The 26,602-nt window shown below is 42.8% G+C and overlaps 1 protein-coding gene across 2 annotated transcripts in view; it reads left to right on the top strand.

The window, feature by feature from the left end:
• The window catches only part of LOC126202894 (scavenger receptor class B member 1), a 750,245-nt gene that overhangs the window by 487,892 nt on the left and 235,751 nt on the right, over positions 1 to 26,602 (top strand). The window contains exon 1 of one of the 2 annotated variants that reach the window (XM_049936967.1): positions 366 to 684. The exons of the other annotated variant lie outside the window; for it this stretch is intronic. Within the exon in view, the coding sequence (XP_049792924.1) occupies positions 624 to 684 (61 nt within the window). The 5' untranslated portion in view covers positions 366 to 623. Of the gene's footprint in view, positions 1 to 365; positions 685 to 26,602 lie in introns of those variants that run through there. 2 annotated transcript variants of the gene reach the window in all.

The raw sequence follows: 26,602 nt of genomic DNA, 5'->3' as shown, positions 1-26,602 counted from the left end.
GCGGCCTGTTGTGAACCACTGAGGGCTACGGAGGGACGAAGCCTCTCCGTCATTTCTAGGTCCCCGGTTCTATACAATACAAAATATGAATCATCTCGCACTCCCAACCACCCGCACCCCACCAACGCCTCCTCAGCTGATACCCTGGGTACGATCTTGATCCCTATCACATTCGCTGGAGGAACAGAAGCAGATTCCACCTGCCACTGCTCTGCCGCCCGCCCGCTGACGTCCTTGAAGTACCGCCGGCACTCAGGAGGCCTTCCCCTTCCTGCTGCCGGCACCTCTCCCTCCCCGGCAGAGGTGTCGCCGCCAAGTGGCTGGTGCGGCAACTCGCGCTTGTCGCAGGAGGCGAGGCGAACTGGAGGCCACACCAGTTGACGTTCGGCGCGCGCTCAGACAGGATCAGTGGAAGCGGCGGTCCTGCTATCCCTCACTGCCACGCGGGTTGTCGGTCTGCGTGCGCGCGCGGCCGCAAGCGGCTACCGAGATCGGAACAGCGACAGCTGCTGCAGTCTGTTCAGAAGGACGCGTTGAGACGCAGCACGCGTGTTGCCGTTGCCGAGTAGTGTTGACGAGTGCCGCAGTTTGTATACGGCCGCAGGGGGAGAAATCGTGCCAGGATGCGCGGACGCCGTAGCGGTATCTGCTCCAAGCTGACGAGCACGTTCCTCAGGAAGTGGTGTAAGTAGCTCTGCACTGCGCCTCGTCTCTTCCTCTCTCCAGAGCATCGCCTGTGTGGAACTTCTCAACAGTGTTTGTGACTGTGCCATGTCGCTAGTATGTGCCCTCGTTTCGTTACTGAGGCAACTGGAATGTTATATTTGTGAAAGGACGATTTATATTCAAATTGATTTAGCAATCTTCGTAAAATTTACGTACATTCTTTATTCCGGACACGCCCTTAATAAGCTGCCGCGGTTCTTTAGTAGTGCACAACATCCACAATTTTACGCTTTTCATTTATAATAAAGTTAAACAACAGAAACATGACTGCGTCGTGAGATGTTGACACACAATTCTAGAAAGCACAGATATGCTGTGTTCAAACATAGCTATTCGGAGCTAAACCACATACTCCATGGTAACCACCATTGCTTAAGAAAACACCGATCGTCATAGCCACAAACAAATTTCACTTTTGATATTTTGTAGAGAGACAGAGATTCGTTGATGCTTCTAGACTCTCGAGCTTCGGAAAATTTTCAAACCGCCTTGACACCTGCTGAATACAAAACGATGCCTAATACTGTTTACAGTGTGGAAACTATGAATATTCCTCAGCGCTCCACATTCCACTCTCGAAGGAATTAAACGATATCCCGCACACGGCCATATAAGCAAGCTGTTTCACCAGGATTCTTCCATCAACATCGGATTAAAAACACCCTCTCTCGGGTCCTTAACAGTTGGCTGATGTAGAAATAGTGTAGGGAACGTAAGCATCATATTCAAACCCAAAACCATAATGCTGGTGGATCTCGGAGATCTGATGACAGAAAAATATTGCTACTTGTTGACCCTACGGGGTATGTAACAGTTAAGACAGAATTTTTGATTATTGTGATGTAACGGGGCGGAAACAGTTTCTGCTACTCTTAAAGCTAGCTGTCATCAGGGTTAATGATTTTCTCTCTGTCTTTGTAGAAAATGCTATTAAACGATTATATTCCTATTTTCTCGGAATCTGTGAATAAAAACACTGAGAAAATTAAACTGTTATAGTTTATTACTGAATATCTTTCATTAGTTTTATTTTTTAAAGATTAAAGAGCCTCTCCTTCTTTCATATACCAGTACCGTTCGGGTTGAAAGTTAAAGACAATATTTAGGTTTTTCTTGTTGTTAGAGCCGCAGACTTGATTTGTAGAGAGCTATTGAGATTTTTGTATCTCTCACTAGTTTAGATATTCCCTTTCTCTCGCTGCGGATCTTGATACTACAGAAATGTCACCAAATCATTTTCTTTGCTTCTCGGTTCATTATTTAATTTTCTTTTCAATTTTAAATGGAGGCGCCTAACGAGTTGTATTTGTGGGGAAGACGAACTGGAAGTTGTATTTTATTGTCAGAACATTTAGAAGATGCAACAAGTGTACTAGAGACACTGCCTACTGTACGCTTATGCCTCTTCTGCAGTGCTGCTGCGCGATCTTTACCAGATGGGATTGACAGAGACCGTCGAGAAAAAGGGTGCAGCAGGGTAGCTCGTTTTGGGTTACCGCAAAATAGGGGAGGGTCTCGTGGATATGATGAGCGAGTTAGGATGGCAGTCATTAAAACAAAGGCGTTTCTATGCGGCGAGGTATTTTAACGAAATTTCAGTCATGAACTTCCTCTTGAGAATGCGGAAGTATTTTTTTAGCACCTACAAATAGAAATAAGAGATACCAGAGCTCGCGCAGTAAAGCTTAGGTGTTCATTTTTAGCACATGCTATTGGAGAGTGCAAAGGTTGAGAAATAAGTCTGTCTGTAAACTTGTGTGAACTGCAGCGTAGTCACGTGGCTGTAACAGAGTACTTAGCTGATGTTCATTCATGTGATCGCCAACAAAATTCAGCAGTCAATGTAACGCCCAGTTTTGCGTTATATCAAGTCTGCTGGTAGTTCTTTCCTCGGTTTTAACTGCGCCTTTTAGCACTTCCAGCGGGCCAAAATTTCGAGATATTTATGTCCTATTCGTTTGAAACATCTGAAATCTCCGACGCGTAAATGCGCGCTTGGATTTGACGCGCGCGCCACAACTCCGTGTTTCACGGCGAGCTGCGCTTTCTCCGTGAACAGCGTGGGCGGTACTAAAGCCAGCCAGAAACGAGCGACAGCACAGGCGCCGGCGGCAGCATGTGCGTTCAGGCGGTGCCTGCGTTGCGCCGAGCGGCTCTCGCTTTCTCGTCCGCCTCCACCACCCGGCTGTTTGGCCAGTTAGCAATAAGAGCAATACTATTGCAAGGTCAGAATAAAATGCGCAGTACACAAAACATTCTAAACTAAAATCGGTCAACGTATGATAGTCTCCACCCTCCATGTAGCCCCAGGTCTAGCTAAATTGAAAGGTGACAGTTTGGTGGAGACGGCGAAGCCAACGACTGTGAATGGAAAACGGGAGTTTCATCTTTAGCGTGGCTTGATTTCTACGATCATTTCACATTTAACGCATATTCCTGGGTATGCATATTAACAATTGGAAATCAGATATTATATAAGGTGATTCCGTGATGTTACAAAATTTCAGAGATGATTTAGAAAGCTAAATGTATCATTCAGAGGTAAAGGACTCTGGTCCGAAATGACTGAGTCGAAAGTTATAAGCGAAAATCGTTCTGATGTCTCTGACAGTGGAATAAATGTATCGGTACTGTTGTTGCTTAGATTGTAGGGTTGCCCACTTTCAGAGGTGATAATAGGATCCATAAAAAAAAAGAAAAAAAAAGTAAGCATGGGCTCTAAAACGCATACCTTAACAGCTATGAGTACTTGATCTTTGCTACTGTGAAACGTCTCTTCCTCTGAAAAGTGCCCATATTTCTTAAGGAACTCATTTTAGACCCCATATTTACTAGACATTTTTTCTTGTTTTAGTCCATACTACCTCCTTCAAAAAGATAGAAACCAAAGAGACTGCAGTAGAAGAGATGTTTGAAAGTATCAAAGGTGCACGTGTGCTCGTAACTCTTAAGATACGCATTTTAGAGTCCGCGTTTACTAAACGTATTTTTCTTATTTTGCTGCATACTATGACCTCTGAAAATTGCCTACCACACAATATTAGCAACAATACGCCAGGCTACGAGTACTCCACTGCCAGAGGTATCGGAAAGATTTTCGCTTACAACTTTAGACTCCGTCGTTTCCGACACCCAGCTCCCTTACATAATTGATATATTTACCCTTTTCCAACTTCTGTGTAAGTTTGTAACATCACGAAATCACTCTGTACATGTTAAACGGTTTGTTCAACTATTCGAAATTTGTGTTTCGATCTTGACACCTTGACATAACATTTGAGGTCAAATACGTGTAAAAGCATGGGAAATTCGAGTGGCTCATAGCAACCTTTACCGGACACATTTCTAGCATTTCGTATTTTCAGCTTATTCAGACATCTTACTAAGACTTCGCCTATACACTCCTCGCTTTTGCCATCTCACAAGAAAACTGCAAATTTCCAACCAATCTTAGATCTCCGGCTGCATTTGAGATTAGTCTGATAAGACTTCGAATTTCGGGTGAAATCCTTAACTGCCTCAAAATAGCAAGTGAAAAAATATTATGCATACGTCGATAATAATAAGGGCTTGAATCAAGGACAGAAATTGATGAAAATAGCGTCCTCAAAATGCCGGAAATTCTCATATTTTACAATAGTGACGTAATCTGGTTACCGGCTTATCATTGAGTTCTCTACACCAAACTTCCATATCTGCCTCCGAAGTGACAAAAAGAAATGTTGCCAACATCTGGTCTACGCTGCGAGCAAGTACAGCGCGTAGACGGCGCTCGGTAAACTTCGACTTGGATAGTCACTTCAGGGAGACCGCAGTAGACTTCTACATCTACACCGACACTCCGCAAGCGGAGGGTACACTGTACTATTAATAGTCGTTTCCTTTCCTGTTCCATTAGTAAATAGAGCGAGGAGAAAACGACTGTCTATATGCCTCCGTATGAGCCCAAATTTATCGTATCCTACCTTCGTGGTCCTTAGGCAAAATGTGTTGGCGGCAGTAGAATAGTTCTGCAGTCAGCTTAAAATGCGTTTTTTAAATTTTCTCATTAGTCTTCCACGAAGAAAACGTCACCTTACCTCCAGGAATTCACGTTTAAGTTCCCGAAGTTTTTCCGTAACACTTTCGTCTTTTTCGAAATTAGCAGCCCGCCTCTGAATTACTTCGATGTCTTCCTGCGATCCGACCTGGTACAGATCCCAAACACTTAAGCAATACTGAAGAATAGGTCGCACCATTGTCCTATATGCGGTCTTATTTACAGATGAATGACTCTTTCTTAAAATTCGTCCTATGAACCGAAGTCGACCATTCACGTACCTTACCACAGTTCTCAAATGCTCGTTCTATTTCATATCGCTTTGCAATGTTACGTCCAGATATTTAAACAACGTGACTGGACCAAGCAGGACACCACTAATACTGTATCCGAACGTTACACTACTCGTCCACATTAAATTACATTTTTCGATATTTCTCTAGCTAGCTGCCATTCACCACACCAACTAGATCTTTTGTCTAAGTTGTCTTGTGTTTTCCTACAGTCACTTAATTTCGATACACCGTACACCACAGCGTCATCAGCTCACATCCGCAGATTGCTGCCCAACTTGTCCGCCAAATCATTTACACTATGTGATCTAAAGTATCTGGACACCTGACTGAAAATGACTTAAAAGTTCGTGTCGCCCTCCATCTATAACGCTGGAATTCAATATGGTGTTGGCCAACCCTTAGCCTTGATGACAGCTTCCACTCTCGCAGGCATACGTTCAATCAGGTGCTGGAAAGTTTCTGGGGGAATGGCAGCCCATTCTTCACGGAGTGCTGCACTGAGGAGAGGTATCGATGTCGGTCGGTGAGGCCTGGCACGAAGTCAGCGTTCCAAAACATCCCAAAGGTATTCTATAGGATGCAGGTCAGGACTCTGTGCAGGCCAGTCCGTTACAGGGATGTTATTGTCGTGTAACCACTCCGCCACAGGCCGTGCATTATCAACAGGTGCTCGATTGTGTTGAAAGATGCAGTCGCCATCCCTGAATTTCTCTTCAACATTGGGAAGCAAGAAGGTGCTTAAAACATCAGTGTAGTCCTGTGCTGTGATAGCGCCACGCAAAACAACAAAAAGTGGAACCCCCTCAATGAAAAACACGACCACACCGTAACACCACCGCCTCCGAATTTTACTGTTGGCACTACACACGCTGGCAGATGACGTTCACCGAGCATTCGACATCGGATCGCCACATTGTGTACTGTGATTCGTCACTCCATACAACGTTCTTCCACTGTTCAATCGTCCGATGTTTACGCTCCTTACACCAAGCAAGGCGTCGTTTGGCATTTGCCGGCGTGTTATGTGGCTTATGAGCAGCCGCACGACCATGAAATCAAAGTTTTCTCAGCTCCCACTTAACTGTCATAGTACTTGCAGTGGATCCTGATGCAGTTTGGAATTCCTGTGTGATGGTCTGGATAGATGTCTGCCTGTTACACATTACGACCCTCTTCAACTGTCGGTGGTCTCTGTCAGTCAACAAACGAGGTCGGCCTGTACGATTTTGTGCTGCACGTGTCCCTTCACGTTTCCACTTCAGTATCACATCAGAAACAAGATTTTAAACATAGCTACAGCAGCAACTGTTAAAATTCTTCAGAATAAAGGATGACAGCCAGAAACAGTTGCAGGATAGAATTTTTTTATTAAAACTCTTGACCACGGTTTCGGTACATATAAACATACCTTCATCAGAAGTAAAACTTCTAAAATTACATCATGCCATGGAGAATAATAAAATAATTATGCCAAAGGCGTCGTCAGTAATTTAAACATGTCGTATATATGGAGATGATGTTTTAAATTACTGACGACGCCTTCGGCATAATTATTTTATTATTCTCCATGGCATGATGTAATTTTAGAAGTTTTACTTCTGATGAAGGTATGTTTATATGTACCGAAACCGTGGTCAAGAGTTTTAATAAAAAAATTCTATCCTGCAACTGTTTCTGGCTGTCATCCTTTATTCTGAAGACATCAGAAACAGTTGACCTAGGAATGTTTAGGAGTGTGCAAATTTCGCGTACAGACGTATGACACAAGTGACACCCAATCACCTGACCACGTTCCGCGGAGCCCCCCATTCTGCTCTGTGACGAGGTCTAATAACTACTGAGGTCGCTGATATGGAGTACCTGGCAGTATGTGGTAGAACAATGCACCTAATATGAAAAACGTACGTTCTTGGGGGTGTCCGGATACTGTTGATCACATAGAGTATGTGTATAGAGAAAAACAGCGATGCTATCACCCTTCCCTGGGTGACTCCTGACGATACCTTCTCGCCGTCGAGGACAACATACTGAGTTCTATAATTTAGGAAGTCTTCGAGCTACTCACATATCTGTGAAACTGTTCCATATGTTGGTACCTTTGGCCGTGCGGTTCTAGGCGCTACAGTCTGGAACCGCGAGACCGCTACGGTCGCAGGTTCGAATCCTGCCTCGGGCATGGACGTGTGTGATGTTCTTAGGTTAGTTAGGTTTAAGTAGTTCTAAGTTCTAGGGGACTGATGACCTCAGAAGTTGAGTCCCATAGTGCTCAGAGCCATTTGAACCATTTGTTGGTACCTTTCTTTTACAACCCACAATGGTGCACCGTGTCCTACTCCATATGCTCGTACCTTCGCTAACTTCCATTCCTGTCTACCGAACAGTGCTCGGCGTCTTAATGACGACGGTGTTAACAGGAAATTTAAATCTAATCACATATTTATTTATTCCAGCCAAGTTGCCGCTGTGTCAGTACATCACTTAAATATAAGTGATTGAAAACAACAGCACAAGAAAAATAGTGCATCATTAACAGATAAAATGTTAGTTAAGGTTGAATAGCTGATTAAGGGATAAAATGAGACATGCAGACATTTCTCAGCTAAATCCTCTGTTGCTCTGTTATCGGAAAAATATACGTCCAGTAACAGCCTCTAGTAATGGACACCTTGTAAAGTACGTGATTTTTTTTGTACTATTTCAAACGTCTCCTTCTGGTACTTACTCCTTATTTATACATGAATCCTAAAGTATTAACGCATAAAATATATTCCAGAATAAATTTTCACTCTACGGCGGAGTGTGCGCTGATGTGAAACTTCCTGGCAGATTAACTGTGTGCCGGACCGAGACTCGAAATCAGAACTTTGCCTTTCGCGGACGAGTGCTCTAAAATTGAGCCTCCCAATTATGACCCGTCCTGAAAGTTGTTTTTCCACCAGTTCCTCGTCTCTTACCCTCCAAACTTAACAGTGGACTGTTCCCTTCTTTTGGCTCTTCGTACTAAACGTCGCCTTCCAGATTCCTTGTCTTTAATATTAGCAGAAAATTAACGGATGATTGAACTGGTCCTCAGGTTCCTATAAAAAGTGGTTTTTATTTTCAGTTACAAGGTTTTGCTTTCCTCCAGGGGCGGGGTGGTTGTGGTTGGGGGTTCTCTTTGTGTTTTCTGTGTCTGGGACCCATGATCATTTCCCCGTCGAAAGACCGCTCTTTTATCCCTCTGTTTTTCCAGTTTTTAAATTAGCCTAGCGTTTTATGCCTTCTACAGTGTTTGTTTTTAGCTTCCTCGCTTTATGATTTGACCCCTACGAGGTCCGCCCACTTTTAGGGGACGCCTCTATCTTACGCACGTAAGTTTTGAGTTGCGGGACAGATGACCTCGCCGCTTAGTCCTGTAATCTCCCTCCACCAATCAATGAATTAGTCAATCAGTCAATCAAAACTTAATGGAAGTTCGTCTGCGGTGTTTAAGAAAACAGCAACTGATATTTTTATCCATTAAAATAAATCAGCGAACGTCATCTCTTACTGCACGCAGAAGTTTACCGCACAAACAATTCCTTATGTATTTACATTATCCTGTCCTTATGTACCTGCGTGTACCTCGGATTGTCGAGGTACCATGAGAACACCTGAAAACAACGTTCAGCAGTTTTGATTATTACAGCATTCTGGAAGCGATGAAGAACTAGAAACTGATGAAAACTTTGTCCTCGCTGGAACTGTAATCAAAATTTCCTGCTTCTGTAGAAGAAACACCGCAGTTACGCTATCTGACGACGCCTCTAGGACTGATTCAGACTATCATTGTTGCTTACGCTTTCCTCCAATTACTTGCAAATAAAGACAGGCAATTTTGATTCCAGAAGAGGAGCTCCGTAGGAGACGATAAGGTGGAGAATCGAGGCTTTCCTGTCACTGGGAATACGTACCAATGCAACTGAAGTCACTGACGTGAAATGGATGTATTAGACGAGGTTGCATTGGATAAAATGCGATTAAATAAGACGATATCTCAGAAGGACACTGGGAGCATGATAAACGCAAACATGACGTTATTGCATTTCATTCTAGGCAGCCTCAGATTCCGCCTGTAAGTGATTTAGGGAAATCGCGGAAAATCTAAATTTTGTGCGGCGGACGTGGATTCGAACCCTTGTTCTGACGATTGCGAGTCTGGTGTCATAATCGTGGTGCCATCCTGTTCGGTAAGGTACTTTGATTCGAGTAGTAGACGCTACGAGGATTTCTTGGACGGAAGTGTGACCAGATATAGGTGGAGATTCGGGTCCGAGCCTTCGTACAGAATTAAGTTTTCATTTGACGGGATTATCAACATCACCGTGCAATACACTCATTAATGGAAATTTTTGGTATTACTAGCATCTTAATCATCTGTCAATTCAGTTCCAATACGGTTGTGTATGTTCATGGTACAATGGTTCACAACTAGCAAGCGTAGAATAGTACGACCTTGTACAGTTACGTATACTGCTGCGAACATAAAGGTTAGTGCCATTGCCGAGATTAATCGTGTTGTTTTGGATGCTTATCCAGCCACTGTAACTTTTTCTAAATTTCCATAAAAAAGCTGTGATTTCGTGAAGAATTGTATATCCCCTATTTTGTTAAAAGGGGATATACAATTCTGAAACGACCCCTCATTATTTTACGAAGAAATGTGACGAGGATAGTGAAGTTATGCACATTTCTTCTTAGTTCAAAATGGCTCTGCGCACTATGGGACTTAACATCTACAGTCATCAGTCCCCTAGAACTTAGAACTACTTAAACCTAACTAACCTAAGGACATCACACAACACCCAGTCATCACGAGGCAGAGAAAATCACTGACTCCGCCGGGAATCGAACCCGGGCGTGGGAAGCGAGAACACTATCGCACGGTCTTCTTAGTTCCATATTGCTCTCTGCTTCTGATAAAGCCGTACTCCAAACTTATACCGGATCAGCAGATAAGTCGATTTACAATCACATACTTTACACTCGTGATTTTTTTTTGCTGGTGAACCTATCCAGTTTTAATAAATATTTGCTTAACTCTGACTCAGAAACCAAATTGCGGTGACTACTGTACGATACGATGTTGCAGTACCTGTGTTCAGAAATACGGCGCAATCTTTTTCTTTCGAATAAGCTAATGCTAAGGCGACCGCTCGCGATAAGCGGGTTCTAATCGCAGTTCGGCAGAAATTTTCACAGTCGTCACTCCATTATATAGCTGATGGTTGTCCATATTCGCAACAACAAATACATTTCATGTACAAATTGTGGTCCGTGCACTAAAAGTGAGAACAAATATCAAAACATCATTAGCCAGGCACATTAGACACAGACAACTCAAAGTATTAAAGTAGTTGGCAGACGCTGAAAATGAGGCTGAAATTTGACAGTGTAGCTATTAGATCAATGAATGTTTACAAAAACACGTTACGAATTTGTTATATTTTAAAAAAAATTGCGTGATTAAATATTTCTTCACTGAATTGTTCTATGGAAATTGAAAAGAGAGGTATATTGGCTGGCTAAGCATCAAAGCCAATACGATTAATCTCGCATTTGGTAACAATCTTTATGTTCGCACCAGTGTAAATAACTACAAAAGATCCTACTGTTCTATGATCAAGATGCTAGTAATAATACAAATTTGCACTAATCAGTATATTGCACGTCGATGTTGATAATCCCGTCAAACAAAAACTTAGTTCCTTATGAAAGTTCGGACCCGAATCTTCCCAAGTTTGAAATGGCTCTGCAAGATGTTGGCCAGCAGACCTTGAGGAGGGTTCGCCTTCTGTCAGTCGGCGCTACATTGGCGGCGGCAGTAGCTGCTGGTCTCAATCGATGTCTGGCGACCGCAGCTTCGCGCCGCAGCGCCGGAGTATCGGGGCCACCGGCTGCGCCTCATTATAACCGGTTTGCTATCCTCCCTCGTCTCGCTAGTCGTTTTGTGTTTAGCGCCCGCCTTTAGTTTTATTTTCCGCGGCTCGACGCTGCCGTCAGAACTGCCTTGCGACATTCTTCGGGAACAGGTCTCAAGCAGGTTACATAAATGCTGGTCGCGGACTTGTGTGTTCCTTTAATTTGCCCTCTCTCAAAATCGGGTAGTTTCTCTGAGGAATACGAAAGAAAAAAACTATCAGTGACTAGGGGGGGCTGCCCCTTGGCATAAGAACTTCTGTTCGGCTGAATGATATATCATCTCTCAGCGGTGGATGTTTTCACTTGAAGCTGTCCATTCGTACGCGCCAGAGTCCCTAAGATTAAGGACAGCTGTTTCATCCGCTGGACCATCAAGACATTCGTTGGATCAAATAACAGCCTTCAGTTTTCCATTTCTTACTAGCCCGACTATAAAATACGGAAATGTCTGTTTTACCTTTTTTGTGGATTTGTATACTATCGAGGACTGAACACTGACGAATCTAAAATTAAGAGATTAAGCCACTAAAGAAAGAATACGATGTGATGGACCATTATGATCAGCAAATTAATTCGGAAAAAAAACTGAACGTTTGCTTGAAACAGTACGTGGTGCCATTTGCCGTACTTACAAAGAGACCACGACTACTCATCACCGATTTCATCCTAATTTACAGCTCATGGGGGACCTTCCCAGAAATGAAAGTGACGGCTCAGCGGTTACAACGAAATTTCATTTTTGGCGGCGGTCAGGCGCGGCATGAGCCCACTTATGTTAGCGCTCTTTCCATGCAGCATGTGCCGCAGCTGGAAGAGCACAGAAGGAGAACGGTAATCCCGATGGTCGCCTGGTCGAATCCCTATGCGGAAACTTTACTGTCAATTTTTAATTTGCATGTACTGCAAATAGACCGAAATAATATTAAAAATTCCCTACCTCTCTCAAATTCGATTCGAGCACGCCCTGATAGACCCAACGGGGCCGACCGACCGACCGCCGTGTCATCCTCATCAGACAGGCGTCGCTGGATGCAAATGTGAAGGGGCTCTCCCAGCCGTTGTCAGCTTTCATGACCCGAACCGCTACTTCTCAGTCAAGTAGCTCCTCAATTGACCTCACAAGGGCAGAGTGCAACCTGTTTGCCAACAAAGTTTGGCAGACCCGGGCGGTCACACAACCAAGTGCTAGGCAAGCCCGACAACTCCTAATTTCGGGAACCGGTGTTAACAATACGCCAAGGCCCTTGGCGTTAATATCTTGAAAAAAGGCTCGAAAAGGAAAGGCAAAGGAAAACTTGTGATTGTAAATAACTTCCGAAGAAAGGAATGTACTTACAGCGTCCACGAGGATTTTCTAAGAACGGATTCTAGTTTAAGCGTATAGGGCTTCTTATTCCGTTTGTATCATTTTGACCTTCGGGCAGCATTGGCAGCTTTACGTGAACAGTAGGTTCCCGGTGCAGGTGAAATCGGCCCATCGGCCATTGGAGACAGCGCTAGCTATGAGTACAGAGTTTATTCACTTGCTAGCATAGTGAAAATTTGTGAAAAATAAATTACTGCAGTGTTAATCCGACTACGATGCGAAGTTCCTTTGGAAATGTATGAATGTCCAAAGGAACTTTGCATCGTAAGCAGAATAGAACAGGCACTGCAATATCGTATTTATCTTCCGATACGGCGCAAGCGACTTTAAAATACAATGTCTGACGTGCACAGGAATATTCAGAATGTATGTACGATTATGGGTCCTAGACACATGGTTGACGGTATCCGGAGGTTTATGTCTGGCCGTGAGTCGTGCAGGGATAGCCAAATGGTAAGGCGACCGTTCGCGATAAGTGGGAAACCCAGGTTCGAGTCCCGGTCGGCACAAGTTTTCTTTCTCATTCCATTCTACGGTTGATGGTTGTCTTATTCCATTCTGTATTCTTTCCGCTACCTAGTAGCTATACTAAAATACCTGTAAATGGCTCACATTTCGCTCGAACCACCACAGCGCTTGGCCATCTGGAGCACCTACTTCAGTCACTTTCATTTTTGGCCAGATCCTGCAAATACCATGAATTTGGATGAAATCGGTGATGGCGAGTAGGTGCGGTTTCCTTGTGAGTCATATTTTCAGAAAATAGTTACTGTGTTGTGGTGAATTCTTCAAAATGGTTCAAATGGCTCTGAGCACTATGGGACTTAACATCTTAGGTCATCAGTCCCCTAGAACTTAGAACTAGTTAAACCTAACTAACCTAAGGACATCACACACATCCATGCCCGAGGCAGGATTCGAACCTGCGACCGTAGCGTGAATTCTTCCCTTATTAATCATCAAAGAGCAGATATCGAGTTTTAATGACGTGATCGGAACAGAGGAATGGAGCTGTTCGTGTCAAAAATCTGATCACTGTGGTTTTTGATGTTGCAATACTGTAGTGCGGATGCATTGAATGTGTAGAGAATGTCCATATGTTACTCTTGTCAAGTGCGACTTTTGTTCCATTCTGTTGTTTCAATCGCTTGAAGCCCCACGCTAAATGACCACCCCATGACAAGCCGGCCGATAAGGATGAGCCGTTCTAGGCGCTTCGGTCTGGAACCACGCGACGGCTACGGTCACAAGTTCGAATCCTGCCTCGGGCATGGATGTGTGTGATGATGTTCTTAGGTTGGTTAGGTTTAAGTAGGTCTAAGTTCTAGGGGACTGATGACCTTCGTTGTTAAGTCCCATAGTGTTCAGAGCCATTTGAACCATTTGCACCACCACATGACAAAATACATATTTTGGTACAATGACTTTAAGTACTGTATGTAACAAGACACATTGTCCCAAGCGATTGTTCAGCATTTTCTCAAATACCTGATACATAATTCTTTTGAAACATAATTTTTTTAATATATCGCCTCCAGGGAATCGCTGGAGTCGGTCATAACCGCCAAAGAAATGGAGACATTCGGAACAAGCACCTAAATGTAGTCACGGTGAAGGGCGGAGGCCAAGCTGAGATTCATTAGAGCATCGAGAATAATCCACGCACGAAGGATGTCACTCTTAAACATTCATCATACCAACTCCTGAGTTCGGTAAAACTACACGCATGTATGGGAAACTTCGGCTGGATTTGGAGGGTTCGAAGGAGAGCTGTACAATTGGGGCTGGCCGGAGTGGCCGTGCGGTTCTAGGCGCTACAGTCTGAAACCGAGCGACCGCTACGGTCGCAGGTTCGAATCCTGCCTCGGGAATGGATGTGTGTGATGTCCTTAGGTTAGTTAGGTTTGCTTAGTTCTAAGTTCTAGGCGACTGATGACCTCAGAAGTTAAGTAGCATAGTGCTCAGAGCCATTTTTTTTGCTCAATTGGCCATGAGTTTGTCAACACTAGAGGGTCACAGATATGGTTATCGGGTACCAGTAGAAGAAGGTACAGAGAGAGACATAAAGGCTTGTTAGTGAAAGAATCGTTATTGCCGTAAAATTTTAAAAAACTGGACTTTCACAAACGCTCGACGACATTTATGTTGTAAATGTGACACCGTGTTTTTTCTTTATACCATACATAGGGCACTGTTATTGCCTTCTCCTATTACCTTCGTTATTAGCCTTGGCAGGCAATTTTTAGACATCTACTGGAACGTCCAGTTGAGCTAGGCTTCCCAAGATCCTGAACTAAAAGCAAATACTGTTTTGGACTTCGCAGCCTATTTCGGAAGATCCCTGGCCACGGTAACGATTGACTGCAGGGTAGTCGTATAGTACAAGGTAAAAAAAAAGGTGAGAGATTGGTGCTGTAAAATAGCCACACAATAGGCACTTCTATAGCAGACCTCGTACGAATAAATGTTTGACGAGAATATTTCTCACTTAAAAATTGAAATTAGTTTTTCATGAACATAGTGAACGCTAATAGGGATTCCGTCAGGAGGAACTCAGAAGTGTTCTGGGCCTAGAAAGGAAACTGCGTACAACACTGTCGTGTGACCTTTTCTAGAGTTTTCGATCGCAGTCTACTGAAGAACGAACAGTTATTTCAAAAAATTCGTGTTTCTTGTGAAGTAACAGGCTGATTCGGGCGATGGAGCGTTAATTTTCAGGGTATGTTCAAAGGGATCAATGAAGGCAGTAACATTAACTGCAAGCTGTTACATAAATATAGTGTATTATTTTAGACATATTTTTCGTGTAAGTGGAATAAGAAACGATTTCGGAGCCATAGTTATTTTTTCCATCCTCTATTGGGGAGTTGAGCTGTAATAGCTCAAGGTACCCACCACCATCCATAGTGCAGAGCTTTCATTTCATTTCCTTAAATGAGTCCTTGACGTATCTCCTCCATGCGTTGGACGCTAACAAATTTCCATACACCTACGGCAACAAAATGTAAGGCTGTAGAAACCTCGACTGCACCACCCAGGAGAGATAGCGACGCTATCTACACAAACGTTTTGTTGCCCCCATACGAAAGTTACCTTGTCTGGCTTGTCACGTTACAACTTTTAATCACTTACGAGTAACTTGAACAGTATCTCTTCCTTAACATCTGTTTTTTTTTCCCTGAAGGCATCACCTGTTTAAGTGTCGTACATTTAGCTCATTTTTTTTGTGAAGTTTCTAATTGCAAATACCGCTTCGTCGATTTGTTGCACTATCCTAGAGCATATTCTAATCTCAAAAATTATGACGTACCGGGGGAAAATAAGCTCTCAAAGATGCAGAACGTATTAAGAAAAAAAACCTCGAGTGAAATTTTGCTTGTCTTATGCATGAAATGAAATCTCTCAAGGCCAGAACTACGTCCTTGGTGAATTTTGTTCCGGGCATTAAATGGTGGTCCATGGCATTTTCCTTTGCCTAACGTTTAGTCTCTTAGTGTTGCAGAGGTCATTATGGGCTATAAAGAGTCACAGACTATGATAATGACTCCAGATTTAAGACATGAAACACCTAAGCACAAAAATACGCGTTGGACCTTGGCCTAGTGCGCATAAAATAAAACTCATTAGCCTGCTTGACTCATACGTGACGTCTCGCTAACTGTTGGAGCGGAACAGATTCAGTCTTCCTAGATTTCAGTAAGGCGGCCGGCTATGAACACGTACGATGACTATCAATATAACAGCGCTCCCTGTCATAAAGCAGCTTCTGTGAGGCAATGGATTCTGGACAATCACATTCCTATAGCTCCTAACTTTATTTTGCTTTTTTGTGCTTTTCAGCGTGTCCTTTCTTTTGATCGCTATTAATATTTAATATTACTGTTAATCTTTAATCCCTTTATCCTGGTTGTAAAATTTTGTCCTTTTTAGAGCTGACTTGATTTGATGGCCGTCTTCTTCACTCTGCCTGTTTTAAATTTTGTCTTTTTGTTTTTATATTATTACTTGACAGGGACTAATGGGAACGTCCAATGCGCTCAACACTCTCATGTTGACTATTATATTAATATTTGCTTCTGTCAGTTATGTATCGCAAACCACGTTACACTGTATTTTCTTCTCTCTAGGTTCTTGCCATTTCTAAATTTTTAAGTTTTCAAATCCCTTATGTGCTGTTCTTCTTTATATAGATGTACCTGAAGATAAAACTCTTTGTGAAACCAGTAGTACAATTTAACAATCATACAACAGCTGTTCGCGCTTTATATTTTAAAAATACATTCCTGAAATGACTGGCTTGCCGAGAGACCTGCTCGGAACAACGGAGTACCTTCGGAAGGAGTTAGAGAGTCGACTTTGCTCTCGAACCCAGTGTCCAATATCTCTACCTTATGTAGCTTCGGCTGTTGAGAAAGAATGCCTGCATTCCTCTGCAGTTATGCAGACAGATCATTGAAAGTGTCAGCAGAGTTCACGGCGTCACAAAGGCGAAGGGTGGACTCACGACATATTAATGTCCAATAGCAAGTGTCCGGATACTTCAGATCTCATATTGTACTACGTATTGGAGAAGCACAAAGATCTCCATCGGCCACTGGCCGGAAGTTTGTCCTCTGAGTGATCCTCATGTTCTCTAGCAGAATGTCATCACCAGCTATTACAAAATCATAATCTTTTTCGTCTGTTTCTTGACATTTTTCTTCATCCACCGAGTAACAATTTTATCAAACTTACGATCGTCAAAACTGACACATTTCTGCGAAGTCATTTTGTACTGCCCTGAAGAAGACATACGTAGCTCACGAGGCACGTTCGAAAAAACTCCTACACGTCAACAACAAACGAAGAAGGCGATAAAGTAACAGGCAGTAAAACATTGTAGGGTTGGGTATTTATGGAGGGCAGGAAAGTGAAGCAGCATTTCGCCAGAACTGACCTAGGCGAGGCAGTGAGTTCGAAAATTGTCGCGAGCTCTGAGAGCACACCTCGTGATTCGGGGTTAAAAAATAACATTCTTTCATTTTTACTCCTCATAAATATGTGAATTTTCAGTGTGCGGAACTTAGAAAACTGAACAGTATTAGATAATTTTGATTTAACAATAAGGCGTTTCACATGGCAGTATCAAACATTAATTTATGTTCACACACCAGTAATGGAAAACAGGTTATTTTTGAAAAAAAAATGCGCCTGAAAATTTATTTATTCACAATTACATTTTTAATAAAAATTTAATGTAAATTAAAGAAAGGTTGCCACCTGGAAGGTACGACCCAGTAACTTAACTAATACAAGACTTGTAAAATACGCTGGCCGTGTTACTAACATAGTAATGTTTTATGCTTTAATGCCGCTCGCAAATCTGCTAATCTTCAAAGGCGATTTATTCGAGTTTATTTGAGAATCGTGTCATACTACTCGAGGAAATGGTTTTAAGGCTATTGAGTTTCACATCCTACACGTATGATGAAATTCGCAAAGGGTCCTCTTGTTAGTCATGAGCGCTCATAATTCTCGTATCGAATCATACAGTGCGACGCGCAAGCTGCACTAAGACGCTCACATGTGAAATGTGATGAATCGCATTGGAGTAAAGGTTTGTCCGTCATTACATTTTGTGTGCACATATGTCCTGTCTCACTCAAGGTGATTCCAAGGATTATCCTGGCGACGAAACTGTAAATAACTTCCTCCGTTCTCTTCAAACCCAAGTTAGTAGTCTGGATTTGTGACCATATTTTTAACTGATCCTAAACACCGTTCCACCGTCACCAACATTCGCAAAATCTCGTTTTAGGAAAAAGTGGGACTGCTTCTCCTGTTTGTAGTGTCCCACAGACCAAGGAATGCTCTTAGTGCCACAATCTGCTGTCGAGATAGTCACGGTTGCACATGCGGCTGTCTACTCAGGCTGCAAGAGGTCACTGAGCAGTCAAAGACCTCGGCACAGAAGTTAGCGCAGGGAACAGCAAGAGGCACTAGAAGAATACATGTTCAGTGCTTGCTTTCATACATCTACCTCGTGTTTCTTGTAAGTCATGAGGCGTGTTTCTTCTAGCGTTTCGGCAGATATTTGCAATTTAGTTTCTGCGATGTGTAGTTGGAGGCAGCCCTCTACTCACCAGGTCTTCCAGCCAAGGCCCAGTGTCAATGGAAAGTGTCGCTTTCTTGGCAGTTACAGGTAAAATTATTTTTATAGCGGAATTTCTCGGTCTCAAAATAGTCTAATGCCATATCGATTTATCGATATCTGAAAGACGAAGAATAACCAGTAACCAAGCAGCGACTGAGTAGCGCTGCTGCGGTGGCACACAGGGCCGGGCAGGGCTGCAAGCTGGGCATGGAAGACGTGGCGAAGAAAAATATTAAGAGACCTTTAGGTATGTGTTACAGTTCTCGAGTGCATTAGAGAATGGTTGAGAACAATCCACGCAGCCGCAGTAGTAATACAGTATCACTTTCGCGACGATTTCACGGACGCCCTGGTGTTTGTTTCAGTATTTCTAACTCGACAATATTTGCTATGTTTCACTAAGGTTTCGAATTATGAAAACAAAGCAGAAAGTATGCGAAGCATTTTTAATGTAGTTTAGTTACTGCCCTTAGTGAGTGGGAAGATTATAGTTTTACAAAGCAATTCCTAACCAACTGAGCTGTTAGTAAGTTAATTAGGTAATAGCAAAGAAACTTTTGTAACTGATGTTGGGTTGGGTTGTTCTGGAGAAGAGACCAAACAGCGAGGTCATCGGTCTCATCGGATTAGGGAAGGACGGGGAAGGAAGTCGGCCGTGCCTTTCCAAAGGAACCATTCCGGCATTTGCCTGGAGCGATTTAGGGAAATCACGGAAAACCTAAATCAGGATGGCCGGACGCGAGTCCAGTGTGCTAACCACTGCGCCACCTCGCTCGGTTTTGTAACTGATGTTCATTCCTTAAACAACAAAGAGCCTATTTTTTCAATTTCTTCGTTGATTTCTGGCTCTGATTACGTGATCTATTAACAATCCACTTACAATAAAAATAATCCTAAATTCTAGTCTAAGTAAAATAGGCAATAAAAGAATAGAGTAAAAAGAGAAAGTAATAAAGAAACAGAGTATACCAAAGTAATCATTGTATCTACCTATTGAAAAACGAAGTTCAAATATCTGCCGACATACCGGTGTATATTACTTTCTTTTGCCAATAATTCTCCACTGCCCCTGCGACTGTTTAAATGCCTCTGAAAACTCTGTAATTAATCCAGTCTTGTTCTACGAGAGTGAACTGTATACGATCAGTAGCCCTTGTTACTTCTGTGTAGTACGGGTTCCACACGCTTGAGCAATATTACAGGATGAGTCGCACGAGTGATATGTAAACAAACTTCTTTGTAGGTTTATTACATTTCTCTAGTATCGAGAAATCTAAGTCTGCCACCTGCTTTACCTACGACTAAACGTGTGTGATATTTCCATTTTATATCTCAAGAAGTTGTTACATACAGGTATTTGTACGAGCCGACATTCCTGCTAAGACTTATTGGTACTAGTCATAGAATACTAAGTTCCTTCGTTTTCAAGTGCACAATTCTACACTTCTGACCATTTCATACAAGACCAGTCACGTTAGTCTGCCGAGTAAGTTTCCACATACTGCAGACGCAGCCTCCGCACTGAAAGTGCAGAATCACGGCGACTTCTCCTCAGGGCAACGTCCCTGTAAGTTCATGCTATACTGAAACAGGTCTGCCGGCAACGCTTTAGGGTTTCCCTTATTCACGCTACCACAGACCGCAAGCGTAATTTCCAACAGGTGTTTGGCACATTTTACGGTCGGCAGAAGGTACCCGGAAATGACATGACTTTCATAAACTTATTTCGTTGTCCAGAAAAAAAGTCCGTTTCACTTTGCTGAGTTATCCTTGCGAGTTCTGTGGATACAGTTCGCAGTCAAGTGTAATCTCACAATTAGTCAACCTTTCTTACTGCTGGCAGATCGCAAAAGCAATAGGGAAGTACACATTATGTATAAGTTACAGCCTCGTTGGAATATGTGAGACTCAAGATCCAAAGGTCTGGGATCCGAATTCCAGTCGATCCTACGGTTATTTGTCATCTATCGCTTCTTTAGCATCCTGGGAATAATAAGTAAATGTGAAAAATTGCAAATTGCGCCGCGGTTACGAGTTCACCATAACTGGTAGGGTTAGACATTACAAATGTCGGAGGAAGACAACGGCATCTCACCTTTAATAAGGCCATTCGCGACAAAGCAGTGAGTTGTTCAAACGTCCTTCAGGTCGAAGAGTTTGCTGTTTTTATATCCGTGCACTGTCGGTACCATCTCGCAAGATAAGCTGCAGAGGAGGGGATCTGTCATATCATAAAACTGCGTTACAGGTAACAGTTAGACATCTGAAGTCAGTCGTTTAATAATTTATGTCGTGCTAGCGACACACCGTACTACACGTTGCAGTCTATGATTTCTATTTCTCTGTGTAATCATGGTACGTATTACTTGAAACATAAGTTTTACAAGAATGTGCGATACGTGTCAGTCTTAACTGGAAAAAAGCAGTGTGTGCGATTTCTCAGATATGTACTGACACAGTATAATCCTTCACCAGTGGACTTCATAATTTCTTTTGATTCCATATATCACTGTTTTACGATTCTTATGATAGTATTCTAATTCATAAAGCTACAATTTACAAGCGTGTCATTTTTGTATTGTTACTTGACCTATGGGTCGAAGCAAATATTTGCTCCAAATTTTTTCGGTTGAAAAGCTTATGTTAGACTAGTGTGGATATTATGTTGCTCAATCCATGATATAAAACTCTAAATGTCAACGACTGCCTTTTGATGCCGTTTGTGTGAATGTTATTACGAACATTGTGAGCTTCTCAAATCAGTGCATTTTCCATTTGCTCCACCTTAAAATATTAAAAGTAGTTATTTCTAACGTATATGTTAAGCTCCTTCTATATCTTACACTTGTCTCATGTGTCGGACTCGATTGGTGCTGCTCTTATCGCCGATCTCATTATAGAGATCTTGTATCCGGAAAGGCTGTACGCATCTTAGCTGCCGCTTGAGGGAATTTTCCATTTTGAAGTATCTATCTCTGTTGTTTCCTCAAATGTTGCACCGCGCTGTAGTTTTCCTCGCGTAACGAGTTGTCGCAACCAGTGTTGGAACCAATGTCATTAGCCAGCCGGATCACCCTTCACCGCAACACTCTCACTCTCTCTCTCTCTCTCTCTCTCTCTCTCTCTCTCTCTCTATCTATCTCTCTATTACGACACTTCTCCCATTTCACACAACAGGTGACTGTAAGGTTATTTATGATTGTTGCTATGTAAACAACATGTAATGTATTCACACAAAGAATCCAACGAAACGTACGTCGCCTGGGGAAAACAACCCATCACACAATAAAAAGCGAAATGTACATTTTTATTGCCCTTGGTGTGAAACAACTCAAATATTGGTTATGTGCTATGACGGAGTGACAAACTGAATTAGGCGAACACTGGATTCCACTTGAAACATGAACTCTTTCAAAATCAACACTGGGCACACACTTTTGCTCATTAAAGAAAGACATAAGTCGTAGGCTCTGTTTTGTTTTGACTCCTCAGGCAGCCAGTTACCGAAGTGCGGCACAGCTATTTCAGTGTGTAGGAGGACTGCAGACGTGTTCCTGCAAACAAACAAAAATTAATTACGTAACTTTAATTTTTCCAAGTGATAATTAAAACTGACTGCCCCTAGTACAACGTTGTTGGTGTTGTGGTCTTGAGTCCTGAGACTGGTTTGATGCAGCTCTCCTAGTACAACGAACAACAGAAAAATCTTAATCAGAGGTTCAGTACTACTTTCCTATTGTTTATTGTACTAATAGTACACTAAGTTAAATTATTAATGAAAGTTAATTACTGGTTCAAATTTTTAACTTCAGTGTCGACGATCTAATCATTGGGGCTGAAATGCTCGAACAGTTAGATAAAAGCGGCGCAGGAAATTGGTCTTAGCCTATTCAAAGGAACAATACCAGCTTTCTCCTAAAGGAGTAATATAGGGTAACTGGCCGAACGGAGATCTCTAATACACTAACAAAGCAGTGTCTAAATGGCGCAGTGGAGAAGTCTCTGATAACATACTCAAATTTCTGGCGTACGATCCCCAGTCGTTTCCGTAATTTTCTTGTGTCGCATTTCTTTAAAGTCTGGTAATAAACTTGCTAATGTGTAAAACGAGTTTTACACCGTGTCTCGATGTCCACATTCAGCTGCTCTTCCCCCTCTCTAACTGGCTGGGTTGTCAGAGTAAGGGTTGGAGAAAGAAAATTGTTGAGTCCTGTACCATAGGAATCAAAGGAGAGGATGTTGTTTCTTGGCCGCTATCGTTTTTCTACAACACAACTTCGCACATGTACTAACAGGGTTCTTTATTTACATAAATAGGAAGCTGCTTAACTTTGAGCCCATGTGTTGCGGTACAAGCTCGTGAGTAATAGCCCACGTTAGCCTCACTCCTGGTGAAATGAAAGTCCCGCTATGCGATGAATGACAGGCGCCAAAACTGAATGAGAGTTGGTGCGCCAGTCACTGAGCTGGTGACAGAGCGACTGCGCTATTGACTGACACTGACTGACTGAGATGGTGACTGAGACTGTGCTATTACTGAGGCCCTCCAGTCAGTGGCTGCGACCTCAAACCTTGCGGTCGAGAGAGCGTTGGCAGCGTGTTGCTTGCGAGTCTGTCTTTGACCCCTCTCTGGATAGTCGCGCTTTATTCAGCGCCTACTATCCATCTTGTTGCCACGCCTTTGCGGGCCAGTGCGCTGGCGACAGCTGACTCCAGCACAATGATGACAATCCCCCTTCAATAGGACAATGACAAGCACAAAAGTGTTCAAATCAACCTTCAGTTTGAGGACAGGATTACATTCCCAATCTATACAAAGTACGTCTTGACTGTTTCCTCGCCGGCCGGAGTGGCCGAGCGGTTCTAGGCGCTACAGTCTGGAACCGCGCGACCGCTACGGTCGCAGGTTCGAATCCTGCCTCGGGCATGGATGTGTGTGATGTCCTTAGGTTAGTTAGGTTTAAGTAGTTCTAAGTTCTAGTGGACTGCTGACCTCAGCAGTTGAGTCCCATAGCGCTCAGCCATTTGAACCATTTGACTGTTTCCTCGCATCACGTTCAAAGGAGACCACAGGATCATCAAACGAAAAGAGCAGTGTAACATACAAAAGGAAGTCTGTGACAACTTCCGGACATGCCAGAAAGCTAATGATGCAGGTACGCATCGAAAGATTGGGATTTTTTTACAAATTTGACGCGACAAGTTTATCGATAAATTTTTTCAAAGGACTCCTTCTCGAAAGACTTTGTAGCCATATGTTCATACAAATTAAACATTCAAATGTTTGTTTCGGTGCAAGTTAACATGGCACGACTTATTAGAAAGTACTGGAGCTTTTTAAAGCGAGTTCTTCCGGCGAGCGCTTGTATGCACAAGACATGAAATTCAGGTCAGTGAAAATTGCTGGTAGGGATGCAAATACAGACGGGACCTCGTGAAATAATATATGAAGAAAATCTGGCTTCGAGGCTGTAGACATTTCACTGTTAACGTTGCCAGAATTGTTAATGTCATATCTACAACTTCTGCGCTACGTGTAGACACTTCTAATAACGTGTGGAGGATCTTGAGTTGTGGACATCTGCACGGTTGTGTTCACACAGAAACCAAGGAAATTATTTAGAATGATCCTGACACAGTTGTCAGAACTCGGAAGGCTGACCAGGGTACCATGTCATTCGTCTTTGTTCTCCACCTACAGCGATCCCAGCTGCAGTTAGACTCTTTGAGTTGCGTCTCCCCGTTGCATTCTTTGGAATAGTCGGCCGGAGCGCCAAGGAGAACCAGTCTACTGCTGTTGTGGCAAATTCCACGCGCCATTCTGCTTGCGCAGGTTTCTACTGATACTCACTCTTCCAGTACTCTCTAATTATTTGCGCATGCCATCTCATATGGAATTCCTACTAACCGCCTTTTGTAGCCTTTTTTTACAGATATACGTTATTCCTACTTCATGACACCACTTCTTAAAAGTTCTCCTAATATGGTTACATGTTACTTAACATAACTTTAAGGGCATTGTTAGAGCTTTAGGGAACGTAGCTATGTAAGCCACTATCTACGGTTCTTAGACTAACGCTAGAAACTGTGACTTCGAGCCTTTCCCGACGTAATAATTCTTGGCAGCTTCGTCTTGCTTGCTGCTGGATTCTGATATAAAAATGGCTCGATGTTTCGGTGATTCATCTGTCCGCCAACTTCAGGAGAATGGTGGTGGTGGTGGTGGTGGTGGTGGTGGTGGTGGTGGTGGAAAATAATGCCAAAGCTGTAAATCATCGCCCTTTATATGGGCTGGTGGTACCGAACCTAGTAGAATATGTCAATGAATGACATACCGCGCTGAGAGTCTGTCCTTAAACACACCGGCAGGCCACACCAAAGAGCTTTGTGTTTCGTTGCGAGATATTACGGGGTTCCGCGTCCTGCTAAAAGGAAAACTGTTTCCTTTATTAAATTGTTTGCCAACTTAATTTCAATTGCTTCTTTTGTAAACACTAAGTAAAACTCGCAAGTAGTGACGTTTATCAATCTTGTCAAATTTCATCCAGTGTCCCTCGTTTAAAATATATTCCATTTCTGTTGACTTTTCAGGCTGTTGTAGCCTCGTGTAACGGCGATGTTCACGCACCCGTCCGCAACTGCGATTCGAACGGCATATGTAAGCCTTCGCACACGAGACGGAATGTTTCAAATGCCAGTCTTCCTATGACCCAAATCATCTTTGACATAGCCGAGCAGTGCTCTAATCTTAAAAGATGAACGAAACATCTTGATTTTAAAATTCCTTGAAATGGGTTCTCTGAGAAGCAAATTCGTCGGGCTATGGAGTTCAGGTCATCACTGCGGGTGCCTGAAGAAGAGCATTGATATACGGCCTTCATTTAAGACTGGATGAATTTTAAGGAATTTTAAAATGACAGCGTGTTCTGTCCACCTTCCTAGACTATGACAGTGCTTGGCTATGTGAAAGATGGTTTGGGACTTAGGAAGCCTGGCATATACTATATTCCGTGTCATTGTTGGAAGGCCTACAATGAACTGTTAGATTCGAACAGTTCAAAACAGGTGCATGACATAAAGCCATCACACGAGGCTAAAACAGCCTATAAAGAGACTACACGTGTTATTCTGGAGCATAGCAGATGGCGATACAGCTGTATAATCAATTGTTCAACACGATACTCATTTTGACCTTTTAATATTTTATGACATTGGTAAGGCATATTACGTCGGTATGAATAAACTGATTTATTTCGATGTTTACCTGTAATTCTTTTATTGTGAAAGAAGATAAAATAGTGAAATAAATCAATGAATGCGCAATATGCATTATCAACGTTGCAAAATATTAAAAGGGCAAAAGGTGTATCGTGTCGTAAGATAGATAACAGCTTTATCGCCATCTACTATACGCCAGAATATCACGTGCTTCGTCTTGTTACATGCCTTAAAAACCGACGGTAGCGAAACATGGTTCGAGCTAAGAACACGAGATGAAATTTGACGCGACTTCGATAGCTACAAGCGGGTTTTACACAGTGTTTATAAAAGAGGCATCTGAAATTAAGTTGGTAAAAAATTTTTTTAATGAAGAGGAAGGGTTTTCCTCTTAGCAGGACGTGGAACCCTGTACTCGGTCACAACAAAACACACAGCCATCCAGAGTGTTAGAAGATAGCATTACAGTGCAACGTAACGCTGGCGTCGATGTTCTTCCAGGGGCGGTGCCACCAGCCCTGTTTCGGGGGCAGCAACTGAGGTGGACGGCGCATGCGCCATGTACGCTACGGAGGCTTATATAGGACGACAATTTACAGCCTTGGCAACATTTTTTAGCGGGACTCAGCAGCAGATGGCTGACAGATGAATTGAATTGCCGAAATATCGAGTTAAAAAGATTTTAGGAACCGGCAGCAAACCCGACGAGACTACTAACAAAGCTAGAAATTGATTTCCACATAAGCATCTCTCTCCGTAAAAGGGAAACAGCAAATGTAATTTTTACGTGTATTGACTGCTCACGTCAATGTCACTAACTGCGTAAAATACGTATAACAAATATTTACTGCCGTTTAATTGGGTTTACAGTGCCTAATGAGTGA

The sequence above is a fragment of the Schistocerca nitens genome, chromosome 9, assembly GCF_023898315.1.
Source record: "Schistocerca nitens isolate TAMUIC-IGC-003100 chromosome 9, iqSchNite1.1, whole genome shotgun sequence".
In the NCBI taxonomy this organism is placed as follows: Eukaryota; Metazoa; Arthropoda; class Insecta; order Orthoptera; family Acrididae; genus Schistocerca; species Schistocerca nitens.
The sequence above is the reverse complement of the archived record's forward strand: the minus strand, read 5'-3'. Positions and strand labels throughout refer to the sequence as shown.